Source organism: Erythrolamprus reginae, chromosome 10, assembly GCF_031021105.1.
Source record: "Erythrolamprus reginae isolate rEryReg1 chromosome 10, rEryReg1.hap1, whole genome shotgun sequence".
NCBI classification, from domain to species: Eukaryota; Metazoa; Chordata; class Lepidosauria; order Squamata; family Dipsadidae; genus Erythrolamprus; species Erythrolamprus reginae.
This window is the reverse complement of record NC_091959.1, coordinates 3,444,541-3,454,738: the sequence shown is the minus strand read 5'-3', so window position 1 is coordinate 3,454,738 and position 10,198 is coordinate 3,444,541. Positions and strand designations below refer to the sequence as shown.

At 41.4% G+C, this 10,198-nt stretch overlaps 1 protein-coding gene across 1 annotated transcript in view; it reads right to left on the bottom strand.

Moving 5' to 3' along the window:
- Window positions 1-324: 324 nt before the first annotated feature.
- Window positions 325-10,198, bottom strand: part of LOC139173210 (zinc finger protein 208-like) — a 29,551-nt gene continuing 19,677 nt past the window's right edge. Inside the window, exon 7 of the mRNA XM_070762824.1 lies at window positions 325-2,807. Coding sequence (XP_070618925.1) covers window positions 1,228-2,807 — 1,580 coding nt within the window. The 3' untranslated portion in view covers window positions 325-1,227. The remainder of the gene's footprint in view (window positions 2,808-10,198) is intronic.

The following is a 10,198-nucleotide window of genomic DNA, read 5'->3' as shown; positions in this document are numbered from 1 at the left end:
GCTACAAGCCTGACAAAGTCAGACACCTACACTGTATAATAGGTTATTTTGGACTGCTGAAGTTCTGGCTAAAATAAATCTTTGGTCTCTGCTGAATGATGACCGGGGGGGGGGGGGGGGATTGGAGCAGTGGCCGCTGCCTGGTTATGTAGTAAAATCATGATTTGGTTTTGCAAAGCAGCTACTGTCTGCGTTAAAGCTAAAAAATCATTCTGTGAATTGGACATGATGAAAGGCTGGACTGGATTCTCTCAGGTTTTTCTACAAAATGTTCTGGTTTGACTGGGGTCTGGCTTGCTGCTCCAAGAATACGAGCTTACAGGCTAGTAATCAGAGAATTTATTTTTCTTCCACATTAGAATTCTTCATATACAGCTCCGGCATGCAGAATGCATTCCAAACTCACAGACAAAAACTAGTCATAATTCTTCTTAAATGAACAGGCTGTCTACTTCAAACATCTTCTTATCTCTGAGTCAAGTTCGCCATACTTAAAAATAGTATTATCATGCAATTTATAAGCTCACTTCTCCAGAGACACGGCAAAAAACATCCATCTTGTTTATAGGACTTTGTAGAAAAGCATTCGTCTCTTCCGGTCAATTCCGGATGTGATGTAATTAATTAATTTACACATTCTGAATAGCATATTAAAAACCTCTTCCCCACAAGTTCATCTTCTTTTGAAGAAAAGACAAACTTTGCACTCAACCAGGGATTCATGTCTCTATCCCCATTATCTAACGAACTATGGCTATGCATACTTTTGTTGGATGGCTGCTCTATAAAATTTTCATCAACACTAGCTTCCTCCACACCGCTTAAATCAGGGTAATTAATAGCTTCTACATCATCATCTACTGAATCTGACATTTCCAAAGGCTGATAGGGAACACTCACAACATAAGCAAAGGTGTTTCCACAATCCGTGCATTTATATGCATTATCACATGTGGATTTTTCATGTATATTAAGTGTACCCTTTCGAGCAAAGGTCTTTCCACACTCCATGCATTTATAGGTTTCTCCCGCGTGTTGATCCACTTATGGGATGCAAGACCACTTCTTTTAGCAAAGGTCTTTCTAGAGTCCATGCATTTATATGGTTTCTCCCCCGTGTGGATCCTTTCATGCAAAGTAAGTGTATCCCTCCGAGAACAGATCTTTTCACAATCCATGCATTTATGCGGTTTCTCCCCCGTGCAATACCTTATGGGTTGCAAGACTTCATGTAGCAAAGGTCTTGCTAATCTCCATGCATGTATATGGTTTCTCCCCCGTGTGGATCATATTATGGGAAGTAAGTGCATTTCTACGAGCAAAGGACTTTCCACACTCCATACATTTATATGGTTTCTCTCCAGTGTGGATCATTTTATGGGAAGTAAGATTAGCTCTTTGAGCAAAGGACTTTCCACACTCCATGCATTTATACGGTTTCTCCCCTGTGTGCATCACCTTATGGGTTGAAAGACCACTTTTTGTAAAAAAGGTCTTTCCACACTCCATGCATTTGTACGGTTTCTCCCCTGTGTGCATCATGTTATGGGTTGCAAGACCACTTCTTCTAGCAAAGGTCTTGCCACATTCCATGCATTTATATGGTTTCTCCCCCGTGTGGATCCTTTCATGTAAAGTAAGTGTATCCCTCCGAGCAAAGTTCTTTCCACACTCCATGCATTTATATCGTTTCTCCCCAGTGTGGATCATCTTATGGGAAGTAAGATTAGCTCTTTGAGTAAAGGTCTTTCCACACTCAAGGCATTTATACGGTTTCTCTCCTGTGTGCGTCACATTATGGGTTGCAAGACCACTTCTTGTAGCAAAGGTCTTTCCACACTCCAGGCATTTATACGGTTTCTCCCCTGTGTGTATAGCCTTATGGGTTGCAAGACCACTTCTTGTAGCAAAGATCTTTCCACACTCCATGCATTTATATGGTTTCTCCTCTGTGTGGATCCGCTTATGGAAATTAAGTGAATTTCTATGAGCAAAGGTCTTTCCACACTCCATGCATTTATGTGGTTTTTCCCCTGTGTGGATCATCTTATGGAAATTAAGTGAATTTCTATGAGCAAAGGTCTTTCCACACTCCATGCATTTATGTGGTTTCTCCCCTGTGTGGATCATCTTATGGAAATTAAGTGAATTTCTATGAGCAAAGCTCTTTCCACACTCAATGCATTTATATGGTTTCTCCCCCGTGTGGATCCTTTCATGTGAAGTAAGTGTATCCCTCCGAGCAAAGGTCTTTCCACACTCCATACATTTATATGGTTTCTCTCCTGTGTGGATCATCTTATGGAAATTAAGTGAATTTCTATGAGCAAAGGTCTTTCCACACTCCATGCATTTATGCGGTTTCTCCTCCATGTGGATCATCTTATGGAAATTAACTGATTTTCGAAGAACAAAGGTCTTTCTACACTCCTTGCATTTATGCGGTTTCTCCCCCGTGTGGATCATCTTATGGAAATTAAGTGACTTTCTGTGAGCAAAGGTCTTTCCACACTCCATACATTTATGCGGTTTCTCCCCCATGTGGATACTTTCATGTGAAGTAAGTGTATCGCTCCGAGCAAAGTTCTTTCCACATTGCATGCATTTATATGGTTTCTCCCCTGTGTGAATCCTTTCATGTAAAGTAAGATTATTCCTATAAGCAAAGGTCTTTCCGCACTCCATGCATTTATGCGGTTTCTCCCCTGTGTGGATCCTTTCATGTAAAGTAAGTGTTTCCTTCCGAGCAAAGTTCTTTCCACACTCCATGCATTTATGCGGTTTCTCCCCCGTATGGATCCTTTCATGTGAAGTAAGTGTATCCCTCCGAGCAAAGGTCTTTCCACACTCCATACATTTATATGGTTTCTCCCCTGTGTGGATCCTTTTCTGTGAAGTAAGTTGTCTGCATGTTTTAAAACATTCTCCATCTTCCAAACATTTATAAGGCTTCTTTGTTTTGTCATTCCCTTTTTGTGATGTAAGGAAGTTATATGGTTCCTCTTGTTGGGCAAGGATGTCTCGCATTGGAACATCAGTAGAAGATGAGCTTTCCAGATTCCAATTCTTTGACTGGTTTCTCTCATGGCTTTCAAATTCGATTCCAATGCCAAACTTCTCAGTTCCTTCTTTAGCATTGATCACTTGGAACAGTTCACAGGAATCTTGATTCTCGGGCCCATTATTACCTTCAAAGCAAAAAGGAAATGAAAATTTTAACAAAGTTAGAGAAAAAGATGAAAGTGTGGAAAGTCAAGTGAATTTCCTTCTGAATTTCTCCGATAGACATTAGGTTGTATGCATGCGTGCTTAGACATTGCACAAATGATGTAGACAGTATTTCTATAATCTTGAGTCATGGAAGCTTTGAAAATATCTATAAAACACCTTTCTTTACCATTATCTAAATATATGCAAATTTCACTCCGTCAATTTTAAGTTAAAGAAAAAAATAGATTAACAGAGTTGGAAGGGAACTTGGAGATCTTTAAATCCAACCCCGATAAGGTGGAAAACCCTTTACCACTTCGGACAAATGGTTATGTCTGAAGTGGTATAGAACATCTTCTTAAAACTCCCACTGTTGAGAGCATTTACAATTTCTAGAGGCAAGTTGTTCCACTGATTAACTGTTTAGAATTTATGTTCATGTGTCAGTTCCCAGAGAACGCAGGCTTTAAAATTCTTTAGTGCAAGATCACACGAGACCAGTGGTGCAAGATCTCTGACTACTAATCTAGCGTGATCTCACACTGTAGTACTTTAGGCCTGTGTTCTTTTAAGCACCGAGGGTTGTACGAGATCTAAGACAAGAGGCTCTGAAACGAAGAGGCCTTCCCTCTCTTGTCAAACATTTTGTCCTGGATCTCGTGCAGGCCTATGTTAGCAGAGAACAGAGGCCTCAAGCACGGTAGTGCGAGATCATGTGAAATCAATCGTGCTATATTTCCCACCGCTGATCTTATGCATCTCTCACTATTTCAGCCCTCTTTTTTCTGCAAATGCACCAAAGTAGGCAATGGAAACAATGACTCGCCACATTGTGGTAAATATCATATTTTTCAGCTGCACTTAAGTTTTGGAGAAGAAAAACAAGGGGGGGGGGGAAAGGTTTTGCCTTCCACGCATCCCGTGTTTGCCCGTCTGGAGCATGAGAAGGCCAAATCCTTTTCTTCTCCCTCTCAAGTGACCGCCTCCCGTCATAATGGTTTTATAATAAAAAAATTAACTATAATCAGCCTTCTTGAACTCTCTGATTGGTGACTAGGAAAATCTTACCAAGAGAGACCACGTTCCTACGGTTTTCAAGCATGACTTCCGAATGTAGCGCTTTCTGGTCAGGGTCCAGCTGAGACCATTCCTCCTCAGAGAAATACACAGCCACCTCCTCGAGGGACACAAGACTCTCCTGAACCCGGAAAAAAGAACAGAACAGGAGGATTCGCTAGATCTGTCCATCTTCATCAATGATTTACACAAGAGGATCGAAGGGGAACCCATCAAATTTGCAGACAAGACCAAATCGATATGAATAACCTGTTGCATTGTGTGTAGCACAATAAATCAGACGCTTCACAAATGACTGCATTTTGCTGATCAAAATGACCTTTATAAGCATAAGAAAAAGATTTCTACAATACGACATATTCTTTCCTCAGTTTTTGGATATGCTCAGTCAACCCTTCAATTTGACTGGCTGATTGAGTCACCAGACAAGATTCATTGACTAACCATGTTCTGATTGGCTCTCCCAGTCAGGAACAAATCTCAACATAACACTGCAGAAGATAAGCTCGAGATATAGTAGAACCGAAAGATTGAGCCCCATCTAACTGTTCTGCCTGGGCCTACTCGGATCGGAACAAAAGCATCCACTTGTAGAGAATTCAAACCAAAAACAAAATTATATTTAAGAATGATTTCTGGAAAACCATGTCAGTATTTTGTCCATGTTGGCAGAATTCCCAGTCAAATTGGCTAATTTATTTATTTATTAAATTTATTTATTTATTTATTAAAATAATGAGTGGCTGCAACTGGTCGCCAAATCCAATTTAGACATATTCTTCAGGGGCCTAATGTCTTTTAAACACACACTGGTGAATCTTCAGGTTTTCATCAGACAGCTGTATCTTGGCATGATGAACTCAAAGGGATAACAGCAGTTTGCCACAAAGCCTTTCTGGAACTCCGGATCTAGGACCTCTACCATTACAAACCTTGGTTCTCCAGGTCTCTTTAGCCATAAATCCTCACTTGTATACTCTCTGGTTGTGGTCAACTGTTTTCTAGAGATATTCAATGTCTAGACATTTCCCATAAAGATATTCTTTTCTGTTTCATGACCTTCTTACCCTGGCATATTAATGGGGCTCCTGGTCCCCAATATCCCCCTCCTTCTCCAAGTCAGGCATTACCATCATTAGGGTTTTGATAGTCTCTGGTGGTTCCCCAGGTTCCCTCACTCTCATTCTCTAAGACAGCTGTCAAGAACATTGGCCTCGGGTACCAAGATGGACCCGGTTCATCCTCCTCAGAATCTATGAGTAACTGAGCTGGTCATGGACCACTCACAACGCTAACAAACTGAAATCAACAGTGAGAAATGTAAGGTTCTACATTTAGGAAAGAAAAACCAAATGCATTGGCATAGAATAGGTGATACCTGGCTCAACAGTAGTTAATGCCAGAAGGATCTTGGAGTCCTAGTGGACAACCACTGAAACATGAGTCAGCAGTATGCTACAGTTGCCAAAAAAACCCCAACAACCAACAGAATCATGAACTCCATGTTATGGAGAAAACTAATACTGACCAAACAAGAGAGGAAAATAGAGAGCACTCTGCACACCAGCTCCACTTCATGAAGGGAGAATACAAATCTAATAATTTCTCCCTTTCTTACTTGATTTGGAGGTCCAACCGCTGTTTGATCACCTTCATAAAAACCAGAAGGCTTCATTCCTTGTTTCTCTGTAAGGAATAAATAAGTTCAAAGTGCATAATTAACAAAATAGGAGGAGATAATTAACAAAATAGGAGGAGGTGTTCTATAGAAGAGAAGAGAGGGTGAAGATAAGAAAGATGGATAATCGGAGGATCTTCCAATACCTTCTGAGGTGTCCTGACTTTGATCTTCCCAAGGGACCCTCCAGAAAAACGGTGTTTGAGGGGTATTTGATGGGTTCTTCTTTCCTTCAGGATCTTTGGTCTCCATAGTAAAACACTTCAAATAGGAGGAAGGAAAAAACAGCAGAATTAATGTACTTCACACAAAATAAAGCAGATTCTTATAGTCGGAACACAACCTCAAAGCCCCCAATATTCACCCGTGAGATTGAGCGAGTAAACAATAGAACAATGTCCTAGAAGAATTGGTGAACTGCAATATATTATGAATGGCATAAAAGTCTGGGAAGGAGGGGTGAAGTATTCAAACCCATTATCTATTCCCTTCTGAGCCCCCCAAGATTTCTCACCTGCAAGTGGACCTGCTCCTTCTGCTCCTCTGCCTGGCTCAGGAGGAGACCTTCCACCAGGGCCACCGCCTGGGAGCTGGTCTGTGCTCCACACTCCCGCACCCAGCCCTCCATCTCTGCAGGCAGAAGGAACAGGAGATGCTCCAGAACCACCAGGTCCAGCATTTGGGCTTTTGTTCGATTTTCTGGTCTCAGCCATCCTCTGCAAAAGTCGTGGAGTCGGCTGCAAAGTCCTCGGGGCCCCTCAGCTTCCCGGTATCGGATGAAGTTACGGGGCTGAACTTCGGAAGGAAGGATGGTTTCTTCCTCCAGGATCTTCTGACCTGGTCTTCTCCAGATCTCCCCACCCTTCCCAGTCTGAGCAGCTGCAGGGCTTTTTCCGTTTCCCTCCTTTGCAAAAGGTGGGGTCTGCATCCTCTCTCTGCCCTGCAGAGCAACTCCAAAGGCGTCCAAGGATTCTTGTGGGTCTCCTGATGTCTTTTCCTTCACAGGGACATTTTAGGTGCAGTAGGACTTAGCCCTGCAAGTTATTCTGCTCTCTCTCTCTCTCTAATCCTAAGTCTTTAAAAAAAGATGCTGTCCAAAACCGGCTTCCACTTTCTGTATCTGAGATGGAAAGAGAAACAAAGGCCAAGAATTAGAAAACAGAATCCAGCCACTGAGCCACTTTCTCCCAACCTGCCCGGATCAATAAGAGGCTCATCCCAGCGCAGGGCCCGGAAGGAGGCAGCTGGAGGGGCCGCCCCGCCTCCCTTCGCCCTCCCGGGGACAGGATCGGGCCCTCGGAGAGCCAGGTGCGAATCCTGCCTCCTCCCCCTCCTTCTCTTCTCTCTTTCTGGGCCTGCCCCCGTCCATGGATCCTCTCCCTTTCCCTTCCAGGCATCCGCTCTTCCCTCTGAAGGGAGAGGGCGGCTGGGGAGCATGGGACCCGGGAAGCGCTCCCCCCCCGCACCTCGGACACATCTGGATCTCCTCTCGCCAGTCTCCCCGCCTCCTGCCCAGCCGCAGAGTTTAAGGAGAACGAGTGTGGCTTTCTAGAGAGGCAAGGCTCAGTGACATCACTTCCGTCGCCGCCTCCTTTTTCAAGTCAGCCGTGACGTAGTGCCTGTTGTTTTTCGTTTGCAGAGGATAGCCGCCGCCCTCCCTCGTGGATTTATTTATTTATTTGTCTTGTCCCATACATAATAATGCACAATGAGGGTTATAGAGCAGTGTTTCCCAACCTTGGTAATTTGAAGATATCTGGACTTCAACTCCCACAATTCCACAGCCAGCATTCGCTGGCTGGGGAATTCTGGGAGTTGAAGTCCAGATATCTTCAAATTATCAAGGTTGGGAAACACTGTTATAAAGGATATAATGAGGTAGAATGTATTAAAGGGGGAATTGAGGAGAAAACAAAGGAGTGAAATGTAACTATGAGAGAATAGCAGGTGTCTGATCCCATCTGCGTCTATAGCAAAAATAGAATTGGCCTTCCTAGTGGAAAGAGCATGATTCTGAAGAAGGTAGTGAACACATTTTTGCCATCACCGATTGGTATCTTGTGGGTTACATTGATAGCTTGCGTTTCCTTGAAGAGTTACAAGAGGATTCCGATTGGATTTCCTGCTTGCTAACTAAACAAGCGAAGGTCAAGAAGACGGACACTTTAAGAAGATGGTTAGAAGGGAAAACACGGAAGAGAAAATGAAAAAAAAAATTTCTTAAATTTTTAAATGAATAAAAAGGAAGGGGAAAATGGAAGTGCACTTAAGCAGCCCCAAAATGTCCAGGGTCAATGCTGCTTGCTGGAACGCCAATTTCTTTGAGGAGGCTGCAATCCTGACAAAGTCAGAGACCTACATTGTAGAATAGGTTCTTTTGTCTCGGAGGAAATAGGAAAATAAGTTTACAGATACAAGGGGAAGATAATAAAAAAATAGACAATTCCTAGTATGTTTCCTGGGGCTGATGATGTCCGATCCAATCTGTGTCTATAGCAATAATAGAATTGGCCTTCCTAGTGGAAACAGCAGGATCTCTGCATGATTCTGGAGAAGATAGTGAACGCATTTTTGCCATCACCGATTGGTATCTTGTGGGTTACATTGATAGCTTGCGTTTCCTGAAAGAGTTAAAGGAGATTTAACTTCGATGGGATTTCTCATTCTGGGTCCTCCACAACAGGGGTTTCAAACTCTATTTCACTGAAGGACACATGCATAGCTGGGGTTGGTGTGGCCAGCTCCTGAAGGGCTAATGCAGGGCTTCCTGCAGACCCTCCCTCATCCTCATAGTATCCTTCCTTCCTCCCACCTTCCCTCCTCATTCTTTCTTCTTCCTTTAGCAGCCCAAGAATGTTCCATTTTGTTGAAGGATTGTTTTTGATAAGTGGCAACTCTATAATGCTGAAGGACATTCAATTTATTTGTAATTTAAAGACAGGATCTAATCTGGTTGCCACCCTGACAAAGAACTACATTTTTATTTTATTTATTTATTTATTAGATTTGTATGCCGCCCCTCTCCATAGACTCGGGGTGGCTAACAACAGTAGTAAACAGCATGTAACAAATCTAATGTTTAAAATAATTTTAAAACCCTTATTTAAAGCCAGACATACACACCAACATACCATGCATAAATAAAGGGGACACAATCTGAAGTTAGTTGGGGGAAAGATCAAAAGCAACATGAGAAAATATTATTTTACTGAAAGAGTAGTAGATCCTTGGAACAAACTTCCAGCAGATGTGGTAGATAAATCCACAGTAACTGAATTTAAAGATGCCTGGGATAAACATATATCCATCCTAAGATAAAATACAGAAAATGGTATAAGGGCAGACTAGATGGACCAGGAGGTCTTTTTCTGCCGTCAGACTTCTATGTTTCTAAATTGTATAGGCCTAGGGGGGAAAGGGTAGTTCAGTTCCCCCATTTCTGGTTCTCCCTCACCCCTGCATAGTAAGCCCATTTGTATCTGGGAACATTAAAGATCTTTGTGGAATACTAAAAAAAAGTCAGTGGCCTTACAAAGTGAAAATCGTGACAAAGTGAAAATGCAAATTCTGGATGAGAAAAAAATATTTCAGAAACAAAATGGACCGAGCACTAAGTGGAAATTGAAAAGTTTCAATTTGTCTTTTTATTGAAAACGTCTTCTTCAATTCGCATAATTTCAGTCAGTAAACAAACAGATGGCATGAATCATTTTTATCACCCAACTCAAAATTATCCCTATTTTTGACAAAAATATACTGATAACTTTATGGGGTTCTAATTTGATGAGATAGGAATTGCTGGAGAGAGATTTTAATACACTTCTGAAACACCCCCGAAAGACACAATTTTTTTCTTTCTGTCCATCTAGGAATTAATGGAGCACTGATGCCTGAAGTCTTTTTTTCTTTTTAAATTAATTTGAAAAATATTTTTAATTGAAATTATTGAAATGATTTATTGAAATTTAAAATTTAAAAGAAATTATAGACATACAAAAAAAGAAACCAAATGTAAAAGAAACACGTAACAATAAATGCATTTACAAAAACAATATTACATCAAACACCTTCCTTATATTCTTTTGTTTTCTTGTTTTGGCAAATACACTTGGTAAAGATAATTGTCTCGGTTATTAATTTGTCTAAATATATACATTTATTATCATCCCTACTGCCTTATCTTAATCATTAATACAAGAATTCTTGTAATTAAAATAATTAAATTCAGTATAT